General features: G+C 41.7%; 1 protein-coding gene across 8 annotated transcripts in view; it reads left to right on the top strand.

The window, feature by feature from the left end:
- Window positions 1-21,903, top strand: part of SCG5 (secretogranin V) — a 59,132-nt gene extending 37,229 nt beyond the window's left edge. The window contains exons 3-8 of one of the 8 annotated variants that reach the window (XM_027553466.1): window positions 448-597; window positions 1,173-1,190; window positions 4,298-4,309; window positions 5,207-5,316; window positions 11,880-11,933; window positions 21,526-21,903. In XM_027553466.1, the coding sequence (XP_027409267.1) occupies window positions 448-597; window positions 1,173-1,190; window positions 4,298-4,309; window positions 5,207-5,316; window positions 11,880-11,933; window positions 21,526-21,621 (440 nt within the window). In that variant the 3' untranslated portion in view covers window positions 21,622-21,903. Of the gene's footprint in view, window positions 1-447; window positions 598-1,172; window positions 1,191-4,297; window positions 4,310-5,203; window positions 5,317-11,879; window positions 11,934-21,525 lie in introns of all 8 variants that reach the window. The other 7 variants (XM_027553465.1, XM_027553469.1, XM_027553468.1 and 4 more) reach the window with 7 other exon arrangements.
- Window positions 21,904-26,415: the final 4,512 nt, after the last annotated feature.

The raw sequence follows: 26,415 nt of genomic DNA, 5'->3' as shown, positions 1-26,415 counted from the left end.
ATCTCCCTTCTATTGGTAATTGGTTGTCATTTAGCCTGTTCTTTTATCTGGATGCCAGTTGCACCCTTTTCTCTTCCCTGAGCCCCGTGCCCAACTTGCAAAGCCCAGCCCTTCTGTGTCAGTGCCACTCAAGCTCCAACTTGTCCAAAAGTCCTCCCGTCCTCTCAGCCTAATGGAACTCTCCCTTTCCTCTGTTCCAAGTACTGTATTTTAACATGTCCAGCATAGCACATATATAGTGTGCCCTGAGTGGAAATGATCTTTGTGCAGTTTGTGCCTGTTTCCACAATGAAAATTTTAACCCCCTAAGGGGCAGGAACTATTGTATTTCCTTTTCTCTCTCCACAGCATAGAACACAGTACTTTGCTTGTATGGTATGCCTGAATAAATAGTAGTTGAAATGAATGGCATTGCCCTGAAATGATCTACTTTTGATTTCCTGGCAGGTGGAGCTCATGAAGGTCTGCAACACTTGGGTCCCTTTGGCAACATCCCAAACATCGTAGCAGAGTTGACCGGTGACAACATTCCTAAGGACTTCAGTGAGGACCAGGGCTACCCAGACCCTCCAAACCCCTGTCCCGTTGGAAAAACAGGTAGTGGGCATTAGTGGGCATGCTCCTGGGTTCCTGTGAAAGGTAGGAGCTTTTGGAGGAAATTAAAAATGCTAACGTTGGCCACATATGTTCGGAGAAATAGTATTTCTAGTCCCATGAGCCCCTGTGAATTTACTTGTAGGTGGATTGGAAAAGGAAATTGATTCTAGAACTCTTGGTGAGTTCTGGTGTTCAGATATACCTGCAGAGGACTCTCCTGCCAAGGCTTCATCTTCTCTCTCCCTCTTTGGGAATTGATGCTCTTTTCTGCATGTGCTTCACTTTTTAATAAAAGAGAGGGTTTTCTCTTTTTTCCTCTCTTCTTTGATACAGTTGCTGCCCACTTTGGAACTTGTTTCCTTTGTGGATGATCCATGTCCATTTGTTTTCCTCACTTCTCGTGACAATTGACATTCCAACTGTGTTGTAACCAGTGAGCATCTATCCTGAAATATTTCTTTGGGAGTTTGGGGGTGGCATGAGAGAGAGGGGACCCAGGAGGGTACGTTGGTTAAGGAAGTAGGTTGAAACCTTCCTTGCTGTTCATGTATTGCTCCCAATTTTCTACCCCCCAGTGCCAAAGAGGATGAATGGTGAGTGAGCTTCACTTATGCTGGGCTTTGAGCAGCTTATTTTGCTGGTTCAGAGGAGTTGCTCTAGACAGAGGACTACCTGAATTCAAACCCCTGGTCAGGAGATGTGACCTCGAACAAGTTAATAAACTACTTGCATCTCAGCTTCCTTATTTGCAAAATGGGGGTTATTGGGGAGTTAAATGAAATTATCCATGTTAAGCACTTGGCACATCACCTCACACAGAGTGAGGACTGGTTAAATATCATCCAGATTGTAAATAGCTTTGCCACTGGTAAGCAACCAGAGTAGTCTTTTCCCTCCAGCCCAATAATAATAATGTCAGTATTTATTGGGCTTCCCTGATGGCTCAGATGGTAAAGAATCTACCTGCAGTGCAGGAGGCCTGGGTTCGATCCCTAGGTCGGGAAGATCCCTGGAGAAGGAAAAAGCAGCCCACTCCAGTATTCTTGCCTGGAGAATTCCACGGACAGAGGAACCTGGCGGGCTACATGGGGTCGCAAACAGTCGGATACGACTGAATGACGAACACTACACTTAGTATTTATTATCCTTACTTTACATATAATGAACCTGAAGCTTCCGAAATAGCTTGCTCAAGGTTATTCATGTAACAAGTAGCTGAGCCAAGACTCAAACTTGGGTCTATCTGATTCAGGACCATGGACCCAACCACTAAGACACACTGCCTTGCTCTGAAAATTCTGCCAGTGTTGGTACCTCAGCTTTTCTTAAACACAATACAGGCTCTCTTCGAAAGACGATCCCTCTGAAAGATAGTCCTCTTTTCATTTACGGTAAGGTCTTTGTTTCCCATGGGGGACAGAGCCTCCATCCTGGGATGGGACAACCAAAATAGTTGGACATGGCCAAGCCAGTGTGGGGATGCTGGCCCAGGATAGGAAAACCTAAATGACTGCACAGAACCAGTGATTCAGCCACTTTTCACTTGATTGTGAGGCTTTGGATGAGCAGGAAGAAAGACCACTTTGGAGTCTGAAGAATAACAGTCTCCATGGGGATTTGGTTAAACTGATTCAATATCATATCGGACAATAGTTCTTAAAATGTAGCCCTGGCAGTATCAGCGTTACCTGGAGACTTATTTGAAATGCAGATGTTCACCTCTATTCCAGAGCTATTGATTTAGAAACCCTGGGGGTAAAAAATAAAAAAGTAAAATGTTAGTTGCTTAGTTGTGTCCAACTCTTTGTGACCCCATGAACTGTAGGGAGCCCAGCAGGCTCCTCTGTCCACTGAAACAGAAACCCTGGGGGTAGGAGGCAGAAATCTGTATTCTAAGCGGCCTTTCCTGTGATTCTGGAGGATCCTGAAATTTGGAGAACTGCTGTTAGAGGAGAACAGAAAGAGAGGCAGAGTTTGCGCCAACAGATCTGCCATCTAGTCCTCATTACAGTCTGTCAGTTTACCTCCTTGGGCCTCAGTTTCTTCATCTGTAAAATGAAGACATAGTCAGTGCCTTAAAAAAACATTCAGTGTAGTCCTAGCTAATCCTTGAAACAAGTAATATAGAGATCTATGTAATCAAGCCCTAATCAGTAGCTCTTAGGAGCTCTGAGATGGAGCAATCCTGGCTGGCTGAAAGAGTTGGATAAAAACCTAGCTCCCAGGCCCTTTCTTGTCTGCCGTTATCTTCCCCTTCCCTCCCTGCCTTTTCATTAAGCTAACATACTTCTCCTTCTTTGTTCTATCATAATCTGCATTCTACAAAAACCTCACTTGCTAAATTTAGCCATTTTTTGTAAGAAATTGCTTGAGACATGCCTCATTGAGAATCATGACACCGCATAATCCAACCATCCAAGAATAACCTTCACTTCCCTCCCCAAGCCACACTCACCTCTGAATCATGGCTCACTCAGCCCGGTAGAGCAGCAAACAGAACTCACAGTCTGTCCTAGTCTTCAGGGATGTGAATTCCAGGGAGCATTTTCAGGCTCCAGACACCTTGGGTTCCCAGAGCCACAGGGCTCTATCTCTGCATCTCAGTTTGGGCCCACTCAGAGGTACCTGAGAAACAATTAGGAAGAGGTTGTAAAGCTGCCATGTGCAGACTGCCTGACCTCTTTTGCTTTGCTCTCCCTTTCCTCCATGTTAATTGCTCTAGATGAAGAAATCAGATAACCAGTTCAGTGAGAAGTGGGGAGCCATGTTAGTCACATTAGGGTCTTTTCCAAATGCTAGTGCTTTCCTCACAAGCTTCATGCTGCTAAGGACTGAGATACTGGATGCTGAAAGCTGCTGATAGGCGTCAGAGCGCTCTCAAGAGACCAGACTACCTGCCTGATTGCGTTAGACCGCTTTTAGCATTGACTTTGATGCTTCACTCTCCCTTTGAAAGGAAGTCTCTTTCATTTCCCTGCTGCTGCTGCTGCTAAGTCGCTTCAGTTGTGTCCGACTCTGTGCAACCCCATAGACGGAAGCCCACCAGGCTCCCCCGTCCCTGGGATTGTCCAGGCAAGAACACTGGAGTGGGTTGCCATTTCCTTCTCCAAAGCATGAAAGTGAATAGTGAAAGGGAAGTTGCTCAGTCGTGTCCAACTCTTAGCGACCCCATGGACTATAGCCTACCAGGCTCCTCCATCCATGGGATTTTCCAGGCAAGAGTACTGGAGTGGGGTGCCATTGCCTTCTCCATTCATTTCCCTAGTTAGTAGTAGTTTAGTTGCTAAGTCGTGTCTGACTCTTGCAACCCCATGGACTGTAGCCTGCTAGGCTCCTCTGTCCATGGGATTCTCCAGGCAAGAATACTGGAGTGGGGTGCCATTTTCATTTCCCTAGTCCTGCACAAACCACCCTCCCAACCTCCCCTCCCCTAAAGCTGTTGTCTATAAAGCACATTAGAGACAGGAAAAAAAGGACTCCATTTCAGAGCACTGTGACTTGTAATGACGGGGCTTAGGTAAAAGCAGCAGTCAAGAGGGATAACCTTTTTCTGTGTTTGAATGGAAGACATGCTTTATTTCAAAGAGCACTGATAATATGAACTGTCATTTAAAGAGAGATGATGAGAAGGAAACTAAAACATAGAGGAAACCTATTATGTGCCAGATGCTGTCTATATGATCATCTCTATTCTCCATAGCTACTCTCAAAGGTAAGGATTTGATTATTCCCATCTCATAGGTGAATAAATGGACTTAGGCTAAGTTAACTCTCCCAAGGAACTAAACCCATCTATCAATCATGAGCTAAGATTTGAACCCTGAGCTCAGGTCTATGTTTCTGACTCCAGACTTACCCAGTTACCACTACAACACACACCATCAAGTTCTGTCTAATAATTATTTTTCTTATATAATGGACTTTCTCCAAGAAGCCAAAATCATTTCTAAAGAGCCACCCAAGAGAAAACAGAGTAAGTCATGTGGAATGGAAGTATATCAGTAAAGGAAATAATTGCTGTTATGACAGACAAAAAATAACACTGGCTTAACACAATAGAAGCTTATTTCTTATTTGTGTGAAGTCCTGCCAGAGGTGGGTGAGGGTGTTGTGGAGGTGGATGGTTCAGCAACCCAGACTGTCATCTTTCATCTTTACACTTGACATCCACAGTTGCCCTGGTCGGCAACGTGTAGCAAGCAGACCAACAGATGCTGGGGGTGAGGGTGGGCTTGGGAGAGCGAGAGAGGGGGTCCTCTAGAGGGTTTTTATGGACCAGGCTTGGAGGTGGAATACATCACTTCTGCCCACATTCCATCAGCACAAATCCAGGCATATGACTCCACCTGATTGCATAGCAAGGCTGGGAAATTAGCCATGTGCCGACGGGGAATGGGAAGTGGGTTTGGTGAGCAGCCAACCATTCTCTGACATGGGTAGGAGAGGAATGGGAATCTGGGATGAGTAAATCCCAGAAGTATATTGATTTAGAATGACTGATGTGAATACATTCTGACCTTTGGATGTCTAGTTGTTTTTAATAAATTAACTCTTAGAATAACAATAGATACTTGGCTGTTCCTCAAAAACCTTTTGTTGTTTGCAGTAGATGATGGATGTCTAGAAAACACCCCTGACACAGCAGAGTTCAGTCGAGAATTCCAGTTACACCAGCACCTTTTTGATCCAGAACATGACTATCCAGGCTTGGGCAAGTGGGTAAGTCCAATCTTAATTGCTAGTAGGTCATATACTCTGGTACTCTGAAGGTACTGGTGGGAGAGAAAAACAATATGGGTGGGGAGAGAGAAGGAAAATTGTTTAGACTCTGATTTTTTTTTTTTTCCCAGAAATCTCTAGTTGAGAGGGACTTTTAATTCCAAACCACACTCACTGCCTAGAGCACAATATACCAACCCATTTGAAGAGTCAGTGACCTGAACCAATCTCATCAGCTCTTATCTCAAGAGGGTTCTACTGTGGTCTGCTCCATAGGCTGTGTCATAACACATCCTAAAATCTCACCAGTGTTTCATGCACCTCTTACAGGATGTATATGAAACTTCTGTTTTAAAAAAAAAGGGTACTAAGAAAATTTGCAGGTTTTTTCCCCTAGACTGAGAGAGGTGCTCTCTGCAGAACTAAAGGAAAACCATGCCAGAAACTGAGAAACAGACATACAATTCTGCTTTATGGAAAGAGAAGAAAAATTCCAAAATATGTGGCAGTGAACTTGCCATCAATGGCAAGAACCTATAACTGCCAGTTAAGGAAATTGTTTATATGCACTTGGAAAGAGAAATCATGACCATTTGGCATAGGCTTGCTAAAAACAAGTTTTGTCAATCTAATTGTATTCTTCCACTTGCCAGCATTATTCATTTACTTGCCAGCTTGATGAGGGAAATGAAGTGAGCATGGTGTTTTTGGACTTTAGCAAAGTATTTGATGAGCTCTTTCATGATATCCTGTTGGAAGAGGTAGAGAGATACAACCCAGGCAGGAAAACATCACCAAAAGGGAGCTTATTAAAGAGTCATGTCGAGAGGGAGAGCAGTTTCACATGTATCCTATGTCTTAGTGATATCCCACTCCACATTTTTATAAATGTTTGTAATAAAAGCTATAGAGCATATGCTTATCAGATTCTCAAAGAAAGACACAAAGTTGGAAGGGAGAGCATTGAATGACAGAGTTGGGATTCAAGAAGATCCCAACTGGCTGGAATAATGAATCGAACAAGATTACAATTGAATGGGGATAAATCTATTTTCCTGTGGTTTGGATGACGTAATCAAATGCAGAAGCCTTGTGAGCAAAGTGGAACACTACTAAAGAGGGTTAGTTCACGTATACAGAAGTGGTCAACACACCTGTAGGAGTGAGTGAATGAGGAATGAGCAGATACTCCTAACTGCCTAAGCCTATCTAAAGCTATAGGTCTCCATCACTGGCAGCCAACTTGCTACCTACTTTACTGGGAATACTGTGGTCTCAGAACTACACTCTCTCTCTTCCTTTTTACATTGTTTTAGAGAGAGAGAGAGGTCCCTCCTCATTAATGACCACTTCCATTTTTTCCATCATCCAAGCACTGAGTTTGATTCCCTCTCCTATCAATATGCAAGTTTCCTGTCTTAAAATAACAAAGCAACGATGCCCTCTAAGTTAATTTTGCTTCCTCTAATATGCATTATTCTATTTCTCTTCTTTTTCATGAGCGGTTATGTTAGGGAGAATTTGTAGAGCCATCCTGAAGCCTACTAGCAGGGTTTAAACATGTTGAATTACATAGGCAACCATCTATAGGTTCTTGAATAAGAGGCAAGTGTTCTATAAAAGTTATTCTGGTGGCATATGGAAGGAGGAGATGTAGAGAGAAGAAACTAAAGGTGGGAAAAAAATAAAGGAGATAATTCTAGTTATGAAGGCTGTGAACACAGAGAATTTAAGTGAATCTCACTGAAGCAATAAGAATCCAGGACATTTCAAAGGGAACTAGGGAACTGACTAGATTTGGTATATGGCATAAATATAGCATGAGAAGGTAAAAAGAGCTATGTCAGGTTTGTAAGAAATGGATGGTATGAGCGTTTCCTCTGAGGAAATTTTTTTTAAAAGAAAGGAAGAAGAGAGGGAAGTAGGGGTGAAAGAAAGGAGCAGAGGAAGAGTAGGAAAGAGTAGATCACAGAGGAGCACTAGGAAGGAATCTGCAAGAGATGGGCAGAAGTGCCACCTATCAGAAGCAAGGGCCTGGACAGAGCCTGCTGTGTTCCAGGTACTGTGCTGGGTGCACGATATACAGTAGTCATTGACATGATATTGGTCTCAAGGAGCTAACCAACTTGGGATAAATTGCATGCAAATAAAATGAACCCACCTCAGCATGATTCAGCTTCCTGATCAAGCTCTACCAGGTGCAGTGACTGGGGGAGATGGAAGAGAATAGTCAAGGGAGACCCAGGACTGAGGACTCACATGGCCAATTGTACAGTAACCACTGATGATGCCGAAGGTGCTAAGAAGGGCAGCGCTGAATTCTACGGTGACACATCTACCTTGCATGACCGCCAGTCTGGAGATGAGGGGAAGGTGCAAGGGGAAGACAGAGACCAGTCTGAGTGAGGATGTGAGAGAGGGAAACTTCTCTCTTGCCAACGTTCCTCCCCTCTTCTTGAAAATCTTTACAGATTTCTCTCATCATGTTCCACTCACTCCCAGCACTCCAGTATGAAGTCAGCCACCATCTCATTGTTTTTGCCTCTTTTCAATACTGATTTCTTTCCTTTGAGTCACTGCTACTCATTGTCTACATCAGAGCTAAAGACTGGAAGTTTAGGACTATTACAGATCAATGACCAGGAGCAATGTTCACACACCTTCCTCATTTGTAATTATGTGTCTGTTTAAACTTGTTTCCTTCATTTATTTTCTCATTACCACCTAGCAGTTAAGCATGGGTTCCACCTCATGTGGAAGTGTGAATTGAGTATGTCTTGCTTTTCTAAGCTGGGGTCCCCAAGCTTTCCTTAGCATTCATAAAGAATGAGGGTCTCAAGCTCCACCGTCCTGTAAATTAGCAAAGGGATCATCTTTCACAAGAGAGCTAGCACAAGATCCTGATTCCTTTTTTTTTGCTGGTAATGTTTCCCTGTGTTTGAGCTGAGCTGGAGCTCAGCTGAGTCTTGAGTAGTGATTCACATAAATATCAGCATCTGTCTAATTTCCTGCATTTCTCTCTGTTAATGCATCCAGACACATTTATTAAATACACATCATATAACTTCCAGGCCCTGCATTAGGTGTTCAGTTCAGTTCAGTCACTCAGTCATGTCCAACACAAAGATGATAATAGTCATTGTATTTTATAATAAGACAGCAAATAGTCATATTTGTTGAGCACATACTCTGTGCCAGACAGTGCCAAATACTTTATGTGACTTATTTCATTCTATCTGCCCTTCCCTATCATGCTCATTTTACAGATGAGAAAATACAGGCTTAGAGACTTCCCTGGTGGCTCAGACCGTAAAGCGTCTGTCTACAATGCGGGAGACCCAGGCGCAGTCCCTGGGTTGGGAAGATCTCCTGGAGAAGGAAATGGCAACCCACTCCAGTATTCTTGCCTGGAAAATCCCATGGACAAAGGAGCCTGGTAGGCTACAGTCCATGGGGTTGCAAAGAGTCAGACACGACTGAAGCGACTAAGCAGGGATGCAGGAAGAGGGAGTTTAAAAGGTCTGCCTAACCCCATGGAGCTGATCATTGACAGAACTGAGATTTGAACCAGAACACTGGACTCTAGGAGTTCTCTAAAAAATGGGTAAATTCCTTTTCTCTCCATGGCTCAGCACTCAGAGTGTGTCCTGTACGGTGGTTCTATCGAGTCTTGTCTACAACTGGTTCTTTCCGATGATATGTCACCTGGAGCTGCCGTAGAAAAAGGCTGGCTACCATAGGTGTCAGCCAACCCCTCCTTCACACGTTCGTTACTGAGTGTTACTCACTTAGGAAGAAGTTGTCTTGAAAAGCACATGTTTCTCCTTTCCAAGTGCTTTTCACATCTTTTCACCAGCAGCTTGGGTGACTAGAGGCTCCTACTTAACCGGATGCAGCTGTACTGAGCCTTGAACCTGAGCCATGGGAGAAATGAGACACAGGACCCTCTGCCTTTCTTTGTCTTTCACGCCCTCATTGTGTCTGAAGAGTCAGATGCTCTTCAGTTTGGGTTTCTCTCATGTTTCCATGTCATTAGTCATGAGCTATGCCTTTCTGATATGTTCTTCTTAGTGTTTCCCTTGGGCAAAGTGGTGTCTGCCAGGTTTCTCCAGTGTAAAGTTACTCTTTTCCCCTTTGAAATTAATAATTAATCTGTGGGGATTTACTTCAAGACTGTATAAATATTCTGTCCCCATTAAAGTTTCAACTAACAGTTTTAGTATCCATTGATGGCACTCACCAGAATAATGATAACTATGGTAGTTTTAAAATGGTGATTTATTTAAAAACCTTACTATTCTTTGGCATTTCTTGGTTGGCATTCTATTCTAAGCAAGAGTTTCCCCTGTTCCCCATTAAAAAAAAAATTTTTTTTATTAGTATAGATTCATTGTTTCCTATTATTATTTATTTTGCTGTTCAAATTGTCCTAGATTTAGCCAGTGGGAGTCTCTGCAGGCTGGCTTTTCTTTCCTTTCACGGTGTCTCATCACTTTTTGAGTACTTCCTTACTTTCTGGCCCAATTAGATATCCCAACTTCATTCATCCTTGTACTTTCCCTGCCCTAGCTCTGGAATCAGACATTTCTCCAAGAAGCCTCCCTGGTTCCATTTAGGAATGGAATTTGAAACCAAGATCTAGGCAGTTGTCCAAAATCTTGATGGCACAATGGAAAGCCCTCTTTGTGAACTCAGACCTGCTGCTCACATGGAAAACAGGCTCAGTGCTCCCCCTCCCCACCCTATCTACAGGGAATGGGTGTCAGGAGGGGGGCTGGTCTCTTTGCATTGGCTTTGTGTACTTCTTTCGCCCACTGGAGACCTGTCAATCCCTGCCTTCAAATCCATACAATAGCAGGGCTAATCAGGAATGCCAAGGTCACTGGCAGGCAGGGGTAGGAAAGCATCTGGCTCACCCTCATCTGCACTCTTAGGGAAATACAGGGACCATCTTTGAGAGGAAGGCTTGCAGTATCTTTCCTTTTCTCTTTGAATGAAGGCCCTTATGAGTATAACCCTGGCCTTCTAAAGGGGAGTAACTAAGATGCTGCTGTCTTTACCCTGCTGGTGGCAGAGGACCTTGACCATGGCTGATTGGCTGTCCCACCCCATGGTACTAGCTCGAGGGCCCTGTGCCCTCCCTCCTGCTCAGGCAACTGATCCCAGTGATGCACAGAGCCTCTTTCCTGGCCCTCTATCTCCCAACCCCTGTCCCCAGCTTTGGCATGAATTCCCAGGACTTTCTCTGTCACCAGGAATTGTTCCATCTACAGAAAGGCAAGCACAGACAGAGGAATGAGCCTCACAGCAATACCCTCATTCCTCGAGTGAATGATCTGCACTTTTCTCCCTTCTGAGATGAAACTCATCAGTTCTCCAAGTGAGCATGAGATTTAGGCTGTGGCCAGGACCGATCTTTGGGGCTGTGGAGGCTCCTTGACACTCTGGCACGGCCTCTGTGCATAGTTGAGGTTGGGCAAGAGATACACATTGTAAATTGTGGGTGGAGTAGATTTTAATGAACATGAAAACTATGACCTCGTTCTTGGTATTTGTCATTTTCATTCCCAAATCTACCATGAAAAAAAAGAATAACTTGATATCCAAACAGCTCAGAAGATACAAGGGTTGTATAAACTTGTTCCTTACCAGAACTCTGTCATCTTCTTCTTTTAAAAAATCAATGTCAGGGTATTTTAGAGTAAGATGAATCACCTCTTTTATATGTTATCTCCCTTCTGATGGAAAAAAATTTTTGAAAAAAGTAAACAACTTGAGAAAGCCCCCAGTTCCCCATTTCCCATTCTCTCTTCAGGTTAAGTGTCCTGTCTCTTATAATCCCAATAGAAGGGAAATATATTCAACGTGCATGTGATATTCTAGAGCTCATTTAAATCCACTGTGTGTTTGAAATCCAGAAATATGTGGAAACACTTATACAAACTGTGGTAACAGAGCCTGTCCTGCACCCCTCTCAACAACATAGCTTTTCTTCTGCCAAGAAGATTTTTGGCAGTTTTTAAAAGGTTCACTCTATTAAAAATGTTATAGACCAAATGGTTTTCCGATTGTCTTGACTGGGGGCACTGACTCAAGCCACAAGAGGAAGGGTTGCAGAAGTCAGATGTCTCGTTTATTTACATAGAGGATTGTTGCTAATAGTCAGACACTCCTCTAGAGAACAGTTTATGTGTACAGCTCATAAAAAGGGAGTTAGACACTAAAGTAAAATAAGATAAAATTGTTTGTTTTAAACAAAGGCTGTTCAAAGTGAGGAGATGGGTCTCCAGTGCCCCTTGTGTGTTAGAATGTCGTATTTTCTGATTTATATGATTGTTGATGACATGGGTGTGCCTTGGGGCATCACAGAGAACTTTATTAAAAGCTGCACAACACCGGCTTTTCTCTTGTGGTCTATCTTTCTGACACAACACTCCTTTCATCTGGTTTTGTTTCTAAAATATGTGTATGCAAATATCCAGGGGGACACACCGAGGATATAATAGCCATTGACCAAATGTGATCCATACTTCTGCATTTGTTTTCTTTTCTCTCAACTCCAGAACAAGAAGCTCCTTTATGAGAAGATGAAGGGAGGACAGAGACGCAAGCGGAGGGTAACGTCTGACTGGCTGTGAGGCTGGGGGATGCCTAGAGCTTTCTGAGCGGGGCAGTTGACAGGCTGTTACCCTCGGGCGGTAACAGAAAGTAGCAGAGCCCTTTCATGTACGGTCCTGCATGAGGGCGAGGCTGAACAGTGGTTCCTAGTGATAACTGTGCCTAGAAAGTCTGCCCTTGGCTTCTGTGATGTCTTCTCCAGGCTGTAGCATGTAATTTTTAGTGGCATACCAAGTTCTTTTTCAATCTGGTTATTTTGTATCAGAGTATAGCCATTACTGTACAGTATGTGATAGTGTCAGGTAGACAGCAGAGGGACTCAGCCATACACATACATGATTCCATTCTGCCCGAAACTCCCCTCCCATACAGGCTGCCACATAACATTGAGCTGAGTTCCATGTGCTGTGCAGTAGGTCCTTGTTGGTCATTCTGGAATTTATTTTTTATTTTATTTTTTAATTATTATTATTATTCATTTTATTTATTTTTTTTAAGTAATTTTATTTTATTTTTAAACCTTACATAATTGTATTAGTTTTGCCAAATATCAAAATGAATCCACCACAGGTGTACATGTGTTCCCCATCCTGGACCCTCCTCCCTCCTCCCTCCCCATACCATCCCTCTGGGTCGTCCCAGTGCACCAGCCCCAAGCATCCAGCATCGTGCATTGAACCTGGACTGGCATCTCGTTTCATACATGACATTTCACATGTTTCAATGCCATTCTCCCAAATCTTCCCACCCTCTCCCTCTCCCACAGAGTCCATAAGACTGTTCTATACATCAGTGTCTCTTTTGCTGTCTCGTATACAGGGTTATCGTTACCATCTTTCTAAATTCCATATATATGCGTTAGTATACTGTATTGGTGTTTTTCTTTCTGGCTTACTTCACTCTGTATAATAGGCTCCAGTTTCATCCACCTCATTAGAACTGATTCAAATGTATTCTTTTTAACGGCTGAGTAATACTCCATTGTGTATATGTACCACAGCTTTCTTATCCATTCATCTGCTGATGGACATCTAGGTTGCTTCCATGTCCTGGCTATTATAAACAGTGCTGCGATGAACATTGGGGTACACGTGTCTCTTTCCCTTCTGGTTTCCTCAGTGTGTATGCCCAGCAGTGGGATTGCTGGATCATAAGGCAGTTCTATTTCCAGTTTTTTAAGGAATCTCCACACTGTTCTCCATAGTGGCTGGACTAGTTTGCATTCCCACCAACAGTGTTAAGAGGGTTCCCTTTTCTCCACACCCTCTCCAGCATTTATTATTTGTAGACTTTTGGATCGCAGCCATTCTGACTGGTGTGAAATGGTACCTCATAGTGGTTTTGATTTGCATTTCTCTGATAATGAGTGATGTTGAGCATCTTTTCATGTGTTTGTTAGCCATCTGTATGTCTTCTTTGGAGAAATGTCTATTTAGATCTTTGGCCCATTTTTTGATTGGGTCATTTATTTTTCTGGAGTTGAGCTGGAGGAGTTGCTTGTATATTTTTGAGATTAGTTGTTTGTCGGTTGCTTCATTTGCTATTATTTTCTCCCATTCTGAAGGCTGTCTTTTCACCTTGCTGATAGTTTCCTTTGATGTGCAGAAGCTTTTAAGTTTAATTAGGTCCCATTTGTTTATTTTTGCTTTTATTTCCAATATTCTGGGAGGTGGGTCATAGAGGATCCTGCTGTGATGTATGTCAGAGAGTGTTTTGCCTATGTTCTCCTCTAGGAGTTTTATAGTTTCTGGTCTTACGTTTAGATCTTTAATCCATTTTGAGTTTATTTTTGTATATGGTGTTAGAAAGTGTTCTAGTTTCATTCTTTTACAAGTGGTTGACCAGATTTCCCAGCACCACTTGTTAAAGAGATTGTCTTTAATCCATTGTATATTCTTGCCTCCTTTGTCAAAGATAAGGTGTCCATATGTGCGTGGATTTATCTCTGGGCTTTCTATTTTGTTCCATTGATCTATATTTCTGTCTTTGTGCCAGTACCATACTGTCTTGATAACTGTGGCTTTGTAGTAGAGCCTGAAGTCAGGTAGGTTGATTCCTCCAGTTCCATTTTTCTTTCTCAAGATCGCTTTGGCTATTCGAGGTTTTTTGTATTTCCATACAAATTGTGAAATTATTTGTTCTAGCTCTGTGAAGAATACTGTTGGTAGCTTGATAGGGATTGCATTGAATCTATAAATTGCTTTGGGTAGTATACTCATTTTCACTATATTGATTCTTCCAATCCATGAACATGGTATATTTCTCCATCTATTAGTGTCCTCTTTGATTTCTTTCACCAGTGTTTTATAGTTTTCTATATATAGGTCTTTAGTTTCTTTAGGTAGATATATTCCTAAGTATTTTATTCTTTTCGTTGCAATGGTGAATGGAATTGTTTCCTTAATTTCTCTTTCTGTTTTCTCATTATTAGTGTATAGGAATGCAAGGGATTTCTGTGTGTTGATTTTATATCCTGCAACTTTACTATAATCATTGATTAGTTCTAGTAATTTTCTGGTGGAGTCTTTAGGGTTTTCTATGTAGAGGATCATGTCATCTGCAAATAGTGAGAGTTTTACTTCTTCTTTTCCAATTTGGATTCCTTTTATTTCTTTTTCTGCTCTGATTGCTGTGGCCAAAACTTCCAAAACTATGTTGAATAGTAATGGTGAAAGTGGGCACCCTTGTCTTGTTCCTGACTTTAGAGGAAATGCTTTCAATTTTTCACCATTGAGGATAATGTTTGCTGTGGGTTTGTCATATATAGCTTTTATTATGTTGAGATATGTTCCTTCTATTCCTGCTTTCTGGAGAGTTTTTATCATAAATGGGTGTTGAATTTTGTCAAAGGCTTTCTCTGCATCTATTGAGATAATCATATGGTTTTTGTTTTTCAATTTGTTAATGTGGTGTATTACATTGATTGATTTGCGGATATTGAAGAATCCTTGCATCCCTGGGATAAAGCCCACTTGGTCATGGTGTATGATCTTTTTAATGTGTTGTTGGATTCTGATTGCTAGAATTTTGTTTAGGATTTTTGCATCTATGTTCATCAGTGATATTGGCCTGTAGTTTTCTTTTTTTGTGGGATCTTTGTCAGGTTTTGGTATTAGGGTGATGGTGGCCTCATAGAATGAGTTTGGAAGTTTACCTTCCTCTGCAATTTTCTGGAAGAATTTGAGCAGGATAGGTGTTAGCTCTTCTCTAAATTTTTGGTAGAATTCAGCTGTGAAGCCGTCTGGACCTGGGCTTTTGTTTGCTGGAAGATTTTTGATTACAGTTTCAATTTCCGTGCTTGTGATGGGTCTGTTAAGGTTTTCTATTTCTTCCTGGTCGAGTTTTGGAAAGTTGTACTTTTCTAAGAATTTGTCCATTTCTTCCTCGTTGTCCATTTTATTGGCATATAATTGTTGATAATAGTCTCTTATGATCCTTTGTATTTCTGTGTTGTCTGTTGTGATCTCTCCATTTTCGTTTCTAATTTTATTGATTTCATTTTTCTCCCTTTGTTTCTTGATGAGTCTGGCTAATGGTTTGTCAATTTTATTTATCCTTTCAAAGAACCAGCTTTTGGCTTTGTTGATTTTTGCTATGGTTTCTTTTGTTTCTTTTGCATTTATTTCTGCTCTAATTTTTAAGATTTCTTTCCTTCTACTAACCCTGGGGTTCTTCATTTCTTCCTTTTCTAGTTGCTTTAGGTGTAGAGTTAGGTTGTTTATTTGACTTTTTTCTTGTTTCTTGAGGTGTGCCTGTATTGCTATGAACTTTCCCCTTAGGACTGCTTTTACTGTGTCCCACAGGTTTTGGGTTGTTGTGTTTTCATTTTCATTTGTTTCTATGCAAATTTTGATTTTCTTTTTTGATTTCTTCTGTGATTTGTTGGTTATTCAGCAGCGTGTTGTTCAGCCTCCATATGTTGGAATTTTTAATAGTTTTTCTCCTGTAACTGAGATCTAATCTTACTGCATTGTGGTCAGAAAAGATGCTTGGAATGATTTCTATTTTTTTGAATTTACCAAGGCTAGCTTTATGGCCCAGGATGTGATCTATCCTGGAGAAGGTTCCATGTGCGCTTGAGAAAAAGGTGAAATTCATTGTTTTGGGATGAAATGTCCTATAGATATCAATTAGGTCTAACTGGTCTATTGTATCGTTTAAAGTTTGTTATTATTCATTTTAAATATAGCAGTGTGTACATGACCTTCCCAAATTCCCTAACTATCCCTTCCCCAACTCCCTAACTATCCCTTCCCCCATCCTTTCCCACTGGACAAGCTTAATTTTTTTTTTTTTAACTTTAAACTTATTTTGTATTGGAGTACAGGCATTACTATACAATGTTGTGATTGTTTCAGGTGGACAGCAAAGGGACTCAGCCATACATATACATGTATCCGTTCTTCCCCAAACTCCCCTCCCATCTAGGCTGCCACATAACACTGAGCAGAGTTCCCTGTGCTATACAGAAGGTCCTTTTTGGTTATTCATCTGGCACAGTAAGTTTTGTGGCAAATCCACCACCATCATTGCACTCACAAAAAGTCAGTTGCATCCCACCCGTGGATGTAGATAGGGATGTGGGGAGTACAGGAGTATATGTCCTTCCTCAAAGGATCTATAGGCCACTGGGGGAAACTGCCCACAAATCCATCTGCATCAGTTACATAAAAACTGGAACCAAGAACCAGGAAGTGTTGAACTGCCTGCTCCAGGCAATAATTTTGAAGAAATGTCGGGGCAAAAGATGACATGAACAAATCTCATTCCTTCTGCATGCTGTTTTTTCTTGGTCCAGATAGATTGATGTAAAAATCCACTAGATCCATTTCATTTGTTTACTGACTGGAATTTGCAGGGTTAGTTATTCACCATCCCAGGGCTGCCCAAGGTGCTGTTCACTTAGCCACTACAGTGATTCCTCTTGTAAAGCTGATGTCACTTGACTTTGGGCTTCCAGTGTAGTTGATGGTATTGAGACTGAACAAGTGGCCGGTGGTTGGTGCCTTTTTAGACAAAAGTGCCGGGCCACCTGCCATTTAGAGGCAGAATTTTGGCAGCATTGAACAGCATGTGGGATCTTAGTTCCCCCACCGGGCATTGAACCTGTGCCCCTCCCACAACCTGCTTCTGCCTACAACATTGGCAGCATGGAGTCTCAATCACTGGGCCACCAGGGAAGTCCCACCTGCTTTTTTTTTTTTTTTAATCAGATTTTAAAAGTTAAAGTCTGCTTGTTCCATAATAAAATGCTGCCAGATAGTAACCATCTTAGTTAAAATATACAAACCAAACCATACACGCAAGGCCACTGACTATTTATTTAGAATAGGAAGTACCTGGATCCTGGCAAAACTGGGGAGTTTGGACAGTGGTCATTGTGGCCTTTCTGAATAGTTTTGCCAAATCTAGTCAGAATGCTTGAAGAGGTATAGGTTTTCTGGACTCAGCATGAATTCCTCAGGCCCCCAAAATGGAAAGTTCCAAGCCCCTGTGCTGCCTGACAAAATACAGAAGACCCATGACCAGTTTTCTATTCAAGAAGCAAAGCTTTGCTTTGGAAACAGATGTTCAGAGAGTTAATGGGGTTTTTCAGAGATTTTTCTTGGATGATTACAGTTTTCAGTGGTAGATGGTGGCAGGGAAGGTCTGAAGGGTGTAATGTGGTCTTGAGAGAACATCAAGAAATTATATTCCAGGAGTTCAGAATACACATAATTTACCAGTAAGATGGCTTGTATGTCTCCCCATGGTGCAATAAGGACATTTCCAAATAAGAACAGTGACCATACTGAAATGGGTGTCTTAGCATGAAGCTTTAATTGTCTCTACTGCCTGGCTCACTATTCCTCTTGGCCTGCCTTGGTTAATGACTGCAGGTCATGATTTAGGTCATTTTGGTATGAGACCAGTGATGACCAAAACTCAATTTGGCTAGGACACATGTTATAAAGGATTTTACTTTGGCTTCATCTTACTCCACATAGGAAAGGCTGAGAATTTATGAAAATAGGGTCGTTTTGACTCAGAGGTATCAAGTTCTTCCTATTTTCAGACATCTTCAAAGATCCATGCTCATGCCATAAACCAGGGGCCTCTCAGGTCTGGAGGAGAAACAGAACTTACCTTCCCTGTCATCAGACCTCAGATTATGTTCCCATCTTGATTCATGACTTTGACGGCTCCCTCCAGTATGCAAATCAATATGAAGAAATTATGGGCTTGCTATTGTGAAAAATCAGGGCTTTCTCCAGTGAAGCACAGCATCTGCTTTGGGTTTCCAGAGGTCATCAGAGGCAGGGGTCCAATCCCAGTGGTTCTATCAGTTGTGAAATAGCAACTGTGTGACCTAGCGAGTCTCTCACCCAAGAGAGAAGGTAAATATCTAAGTGCCTTGAGTTCTTCAGAAGGTATTTAAAACCAAGTACCATCACTATTGGGCTTCCCTGGTGGCTCAGTGGTAAAGAATATGCCTGCTGATGCAGGAGACGAGGATTCGATCCCTGGGTCAGGGAGATCCCCTGAAGGAGGAAATGGCAACCCACTCCAGTATTCTTGCCTGGGACCCCATGAACAGAGGAGCCTAGTAGGCTACAGTCCATGGGGTCACCAAAAAGTCAGACACAACTGAGAAACTGAGCATGCACACACATCATCGTTATTATTAACCTTGTATGTAGGATTCAGTACTCAGACATTTATAAAAGAAGTTCAAGTGATTGCTCCTTTTACTTCCTCATTAATTCAGTTCCTTCATTCCCTGCTTCATTTGTTGCGGCCTAGGTCTGGGCAGAAGGACTTGCTCTCATGACAGTCCCTTACCAGGAAGGCTTCTCCCCAGAATTACAATGGAGCCTTGGGTGGTTTTATGTAGCTTTCTAAATTTGCTCAAATTCCAGTTGAATTCCTAGTTGGTTCAAGAAGAAAAGGTCAATAAATGACCTTTTAAATGGCAACAAATTTTTAATTCTTAGGAGGTATCTTGTTAATATTTGAGATCTGCTACTTATCTTAAAGAGTTTGTCAACCCTATATTTCTGTATTTGATAAACATGACTGTCATGAAGGGATACATGTATATGTATGACTGAGTCCCTTTGCTCACCACATGAAACTATCACAACATTGTTAATCAGCTATATGTCAATATCAAATTTTTTTAAATGCTCAAAAATCATATTGAAGAACATAGCTTAGAAAAAATATTTTTAAATGAATATTTCATATCCTTTTAAATATGTTAGAAATTTCAGAATATATTTTTACTAAGAAAAAAAAAATTGTAGTACTGAATATACTTTTTCAGTCCATACGGGCTCCACCTAGCCAGAGATTCTGAAATGATTCTCTGGGTTAAGCCAGGCCATTCTAGTTGACAATTCCTAATATAAAAAAGTAGTTTTTAAAAATGTTTCAAAGATGCTTCCCAGCAAAGTACTGTTATTTGGTGACATAGCACTTTTCAGATCAATGAGAACATTGCATACTTTGTAATTCTCAGCTTGTTTGTGATGCATTTTTGCAGGATAAGTTGGGCCTTTCATCATTCATACTTTTACCTATCAGAATGTGGAAGTGCATTTTTAAATACTAAATTCAGATTCCAGGCCTTCTGTTTAGGAGAATGTCTGCTCAAAAGTCATAGCAGACAATGTCCCATGGGCAAGAGAGACCTCTTGTGAAATGCCTCCATTCATCCATGGGGCCTAGAGGTGCCATGGGATTGCAGATACGTTGTAACTACAGTTTCTTTCTTATATTTGTGTTTAGTTATTGGAAGACAACCTCAATAAACAAATACCTTTCAAAACTTGAATTTTTGTCTGCTTGCTAAATACTGTTGTAAAACTCCAATTCCTAGTTCAAATCCAAACCTCAAAAAATAGATATAAAATAAGGAATGGAAAAACGTTGACTCATTCAGAATACAAACAGATGAAAAGAATTTCAGACAGTGGAGTCTTGAGTCAAAAATAAAGGAGTTATGTAAATAAGTTCATTTGCACTCTTTTTTTTTATTCTACATGTAAGCGATATCGTGTGTCATTTGTCTTTATGTGTCTGACTTGCTTCACTCAGTAAGACAATCTCTAGGTTCATCCATGTTGCTGCAAATGGCATTATTTTGTTCTTTTTTATAGCTAAATAATATTCAATTGTATATATGTACCCCATCTTCTTTATCCATTCCTCTGTTGATGGATGTTTAGGCTGCTTCCATGTCCTGCTATTGTAAATAGTGCTGCAATGAGCTTTGGAGTGCATGTATCTTTTCAAATTATTTCTCTGGGTATATGCCCAACAGTAGATTGCTGAATCATATGATAGTTGTATTTTTAGTTATTTTAAGGAACCTCCATACTGTTCTCTGTAGTGGATGTACCAATGTACATTCCTATCAACAGTGTAGGAGGGTTCCTTTTTTCCCACACCCTCTCCAGCATTTAGTGTTTGTAGATTTTTGATGACCATTCTGACCAATAAGGTAATACCTCTGTAGTTTGGAGTCACAGATGTAGAAAACAAACTTACGGTTACCAGGGAATAAGGGGGAGACAGAATAAATTGGGACTGCAATATACACATTATGCTTCCCTGGTGGCTCAGCTGGTAAAGAATCTGCCTGCAATGTGGGAGACCTGGGCTCAATACCTGGGTTGGGACGATCCCCTGGAGAAGGGAATGGCTACCCACTCCAGTATTTTGGCCTGGAGAATTCCATGGGTTGTATAGTCCATGGGGTCACAAAGAATCGGACACAACTGAGCAATTTTCACTATACACATTACTATATATAAAATAAGTAACTAGTAAGAACCTGCTACATAGCACAGGAAACTCCACTCACTACTCTGTAATGGCCTATATGGGAAGAGAATCTTAAAAAAAAAAGAGTGGATATATGTATTTGCTGTACTCCTGAAGCTAAATTGTTAATCAGCTATATGACAATAAAAATTTTTAAAGTAAAATATCACAATTTTATACATCCTAAAAAATAATAATAAATAAAGAAGCTTTCTGTATAATTTCCTTTCCTTCTGCTTTTGAATTTGACTGAGAGAAGGTGACAGTGATAGCTAGAGCCCTTGATGAGTCCTTTTTAAGTGGAATGCTGCTTTGGAAGAGTCAGTCACAGCAGCAGGTAATCTGTGACCACTCTTCCCATTTGGTTACATTCTGTCCTCTTCTTTAGAACACTCTTCTTGTAAAATGGTTTAATTCAGTTTGTATTCTCTCTTCTCTAAGGCCATGGGATAATAATTCTGTTTCGTGTGAGGCTTTGTATCTAAGTTAATAGTGAGGGTTTATTAGCTGGTTCACTTCCAATCTTTATTCCAAAAAAGGGAGTGGGACCAAACTGCATCTGATAATGTGTTGTGTGAAAGACGTAAGTAGATACATCTGTCAGTCAGTGTTTCTCTGCCTACTGAGGTACTGATTAGTGCGCCGAAGTCATCAATTGGTAGGTGGTAGGCTCCACTGTTATCTAGTTAACCCAATAGGTGAGGAGGAGTTCTCGTTCACCTCTTCTGTGAGATGTCTGTATCTGTTATTCACGTATGATTCTAAACCATATATATTTTTCAGAGTGTCAATCCATATCTACAAGGACAGAGACTGGACAATGTTGTTGCAAAGAAGTCAGTCCCCCACTTTTCGGATGAAGATAAGGACCCAGAGTAAAGTGAAGACTCAGTGTGGAATTCATGTGACCTGCTATCCCTCCTTGGTACTGCTTCTGCCCATGTGTTGTTAGAGCCCCTGTGAAGGACAGCATGTTTCTAATTTAGATAAGTATGGATGAAAAGCCAACGTATTTTGTTATTGTGTTGTCCTTCATGCCGATAGCTCTGCTTTCTGCTAGATTAGGATAAGAGCCTTTTTTTCCCCTTTACATGTGGATCTGCAATGAGCATTAAAATTGAAGTGTATGTGTCAACAACAATAAAAAGCAAATGAATGAAATGTCCTCTGATTTCTTGCAATTTAAAATGGTGTTTTGGGTGGCACTGTTTTGGCCAAGTCTATAAAAAGCTGGCATTTGATTTTTATTATGCAGTTCAGTCAGCTCTTATACATTGTTACACACCAGTGAAGGAAACAGTATCCAGGAGGAGGAGCTGACACATTTCACTTGGGTACATCTTAATAAATGTGCAAGCACAGGTATGTGGGTTTTTTAAAATTTGAGGCTCTAAATTTTTAAAATTAAAAAAAATTAATTTTTAAAATTAAATTTAGAGCATTATACAAATGATTTCTTTGCTTACCAGGACAAAATCTCAAACATGATCTTATTTTAACAACAATGCTGCTGCTAAGTTGCTTCAGTCGTGTCCGACTCTGTGCGACCCCATAGACGGCAACCCACCAGGCTCCCCCGTTCCTGGGATTCTCCAGGCAAGAATACTGGAGTGGGTTGCCATTTCCTTCTCCAATGCATGAAAGTGAAAAGTGAAAGTGAAGTCGCTCAAATACTGTGAAGTAAATATGGAGTCAGTATTATCATTCCCATTTTACAGATGGTGGGACTGAGACTCAGTTTCCATGAAACGCTGAAAGTGGCACAGTCAACAAACAGGAACTAAGGTCAACGGACTCTGAGTTGTTTTATTTATTCAGCAGACTTTGGGTTTCCACCATGCGTCAGGCACAGAGCTGGGCTCGGGGTTGGGGGTGCGGAGAGGGGCACGGGCAGTGCACTGGGGACTCAGACTGACACCAGCAAGGTCCTCAGGCAGCAAGCATCCAATCCGTGAGCTCCAGGTAGGTCAGGCGGCTCCACACTACTTTTAAATCTTGGAATGCAGATGCAGATGTGCTTTCCTGCATGTTTCTGAAAAGTCGGGCCGTCTTCTCTCAGCTGAGTCCTCCCAAGTCAGATAAATCAACTCAGAGAAAGGCTGGTGGGAATTAGTTCATTGGTGAGATTATTTTTGTGCTCTTTATACCTCCTCACTGTACAACTGTAAAGGAGATGATGGTTTCAGGCTTTGATATCATTGCCCTCAATATCCTTTTCTATAGAAGGGAGATGACAGTGAGAAAGCACTCAGGGACAAAAATTATTCTTTTTTAAAAAATTTTTGACTGCACAACACAGCATGTGAGATCTTAGCTCCCTAATTAGGGATCGATCCTGGGTTCCCCTGCATCCGAAGCACAGAGTCTTAACCACTGGACTCCCAGGGAAGTCCTAGAATGATCATTTTTCATTTTAATAAGTGAATGTGTGCTACATGCTAAGTCGCTTCAGTCGTATGTGACTCTTTGCGACCGTATGGACTTTAGCCTACCAGGCTCCTCTGTCCATGGAATTCTCCAGGTAAGAATACTGGAGTAGGTTGCCATGCCCTCCTCCAGGGGACTTTCCCGACCCAGAGGTCAAACTCATGTCTCCTGCATTGGCAGGCAGGTTCTTTACCATTAGCACCACCTGGGAAGCTCTAATATTTTGATTGCTCAGTCGTGTCTGACTCTTTGTGACCCCGTGGACTGTATGTAGCCTACCAGGCTCTTCCATCCATGGGATTTTCTAGGCAAGAGTACTGGAGTGGGTTGCCATTTCCTCCAGAGGATCTTCCTGACCCAGGGATCGAACCTGGGTTTCCCACATTGTAAGCAGATGCTTTACCATCTGAGCCACCAGGGAAGTCCTAAGCTCTAATAAGTGATTATTAAATCTAAATGTCAATGACTTGTGTAACAGAAATAGCTTGTCCATATTTAGTTAGCACCTGAGTAACAGAAATAGCTTGTCCATATTTAGTTAGCACCTAATCCGTATCACTTATACAAATTAGGAGAGGTATTGGCACCTGTTTCAGAGTAGGAAGCATTTTTCCTAAAGGGTTTCAGCAGCAATTTCTCCACAATCCATAGCATCATTTCAAAAGAATCATTAACACCTGATTTTAAAAGATAATTCATTCACATTCTAGAGATGTTTAGAGCTGGGAGGGTCTACCCTAGATATTCTGTGTTTCATAAGCATTTTAATTACAATTTATACCAATTTCAGCTCTCTTAGAAAAAATAAGAGAGACCTTTTTTCCAGGATTGACCAGAAGGAAGGAAAGGTGGCCAAAGACATATTCCGAGGTCAGGTGGAAGGAAGTATAAGCGAAGCAGGAGGAGGAGGTGGCTGTTTGACTCATTTGCCTTTCAATGCCTTTTTTTTTTTTTTTTTTGCCTTTCCCCGTTTCCTAGGCTCCCTTGTCAGCTGACATCTGGCTGGGTCTAACGTGAGGTGGCTGAGGGCAGAGTAGAAGGTGAGAAAATGAAAGAAAACAAGGTAATTCATTTTTGCGTCCAGTAGTGGCGTCTTCTCTGAGGCTCCATCTCCTGCTAGATAAGCCTGGTCTCCCTGGGCACCAGTTATGTCACCTCTTCCCCTGGTCCCGGCAGCCTACGGAGGTCATGGCTTCTGTCATATTGTTAATCTCTGGTTTATTTCACCAACTCCTGTTTGGGTTCCTGGCCCTACTATCACCTGTATAAACCACTTTCTATATTGAATTATTTCTGAATTATTTCTGAAATCCTTAGGATGGTTTCTATTTTCCCAACTGGTCCCTGACTGATACACTCATCCACAGAGGAATCAAGAATGAAGTATTATGGGAAAAAAAATTAGAACAACTCCTGTGGGGAACAGACAGGAGAGTGTTTCTTGATCGTTCATGATTCACTTAGGGATATCGTTAAAACTGCACATTCTGATACAGTAGTTCCAGAAGAGCCTTCTATTTTGCATTTGTTTAAGTTCATAGGCAGTGCTTTCGCTGCTGGCCCTTGAACAACATCTTGAGTAGCACAGAAATAGGGAATTAGAAAAAGGTGAAGAAAGTGTGTGAACTGCTCTGAGAGCCCAGTTTAGTAACTTAGTCTGAATTTGTAAGCACCCTGCCAACATGGTTTAGCAACCTTATCCAGTCACTCTCAGCACCTTGAGGGGAAGAGCTGATAGGGTAGACATGAGAGTGAGCCCTCCTCAGCTGACACATATACAACATTAAGGAGTCGAGATTCTAAGACACGAGGAAAAGCAACCCTGAGATGCCCCATTGTAGACATGAGGCTCTGTGAAGGGTCAGGTTGGCTCAACTGATCTGAGAAATGTCAAAAGAATTATGGAAATGATGTGACCCAAAATAAGCTTCAATAGATACAAAGGGGGATGAGAGGGAAAGGGAAAAGGGTTAGCAACCTGGGAGAAGCTGAGTTTGGATTCTCTGCAAAGGAAAAATTTCAAGTAACAATGAATGACGTCTCTGTTGTGACAACTACAGCAAGTAGAGTTGAGTGGAGCTGACGATCAATAGGCTTGAAGTAGAAGGTCAGGGGAACCAAAGACAGAATCAGTAATGCAAGAGGTAAAGTCTTATAGGGAAGGTCACGGGAGCAAGGTTCTGTGCAAGGTCAAACTTGTACACAAGCTTGTAGATTGCAGGCTGAATCTGAGGTCGAAGAACCTCTGATACTCACTGGAATTATGCGCCTCTGCATATCTGGAGGGGTGCTTTTCCTCTTATGAAGGAGTTCCAGATTCTCAAAGGGATCTGTGACCCCCAAAACCTCAGAAATCAATGCTAAAAGTAGTACTGTGAGCCATGTTGGTTGTCACTGAGGAGTAGAAAAGTCTGTTGAGGAGCCCTTGAATAAGGCAAGAGGGTGGAGTAAAACTTATGGGGATTTCAAAAGGAAATGTCATGGCCAATCATCATCAATGCCCTCTGACCACCAGGTGAAAGACCAAAGAGTTAATTGCTAGTAGATTCATCAGGCCAGCAGCTCCTGAACCCACTGGTCAATCAGATCAAACAAGAGACAGATATTATGGGCCTCTAGACCCTAGTAACTGCAGAATTGCCATAAAATTAAAGTAGACCAATACAAAATAATACTGCACTTCCTCTGACACTTAAGAACTGTATCCTATTTAGCCAAACTCACCGGGAGCCCTTTGGGAGTCACCAAGCACCTATTTAAGAGGGAAAGATGCTCCATCAGAGCATCAGAACTGCAAGGGGCACCTGGTGGGCTACTGGGTTCCTCACCACTTTGCAGTCAACACCACTCTCCATCAACTGCAGTGTTCTATGTTCAATAATCATTCAAGCACACACCAGCCAGGTGGTCCAGAATCCCTTTTCTTAGGGCCCCTCCAAGCAACAGTTTAAGAACCCCAGGACACTCCATCTGCTGAAGTCAGGTGGGAAGAGATTATTACATCCTTGTAGCCTCCTGTGCCATCTTGCTGCCACACAGCCTTGTTGGTAAAGTTGGTCTTGCCTGATGCATAGACACTTGCCTAGCTGGGTGGCTGATGTGGGGCTCCACGATTGGGATATGAAGTTAAAATTCTCTCCATTCACAGTCATGGCTGCTTTCTAGAGCACAGTCTAGCTCTAAGAGCATATAGAGCTGTTCTAACACCTGCCACCCTGTCACACTCTCCCCTGCCCTCTCTCCAAA

This window comes from Bos indicus x Bos taurus, chromosome 10 (genome assembly GCF_003369695.1).
Source record: "Bos indicus x Bos taurus breed Angus x Brahman F1 hybrid chromosome 10, Bos_hybrid_MaternalHap_v2.0, whole genome shotgun sequence".
Classification (NCBI taxonomy): Eukaryota; Metazoa; Chordata; class Mammalia; order Artiodactyla; family Bovidae; genus Bos; species Bos indicus x Bos taurus.
The sequence above is the reverse complement of the archived record's forward strand: the minus strand, read 5'-3'. Positions and strand labels throughout refer to the sequence as shown.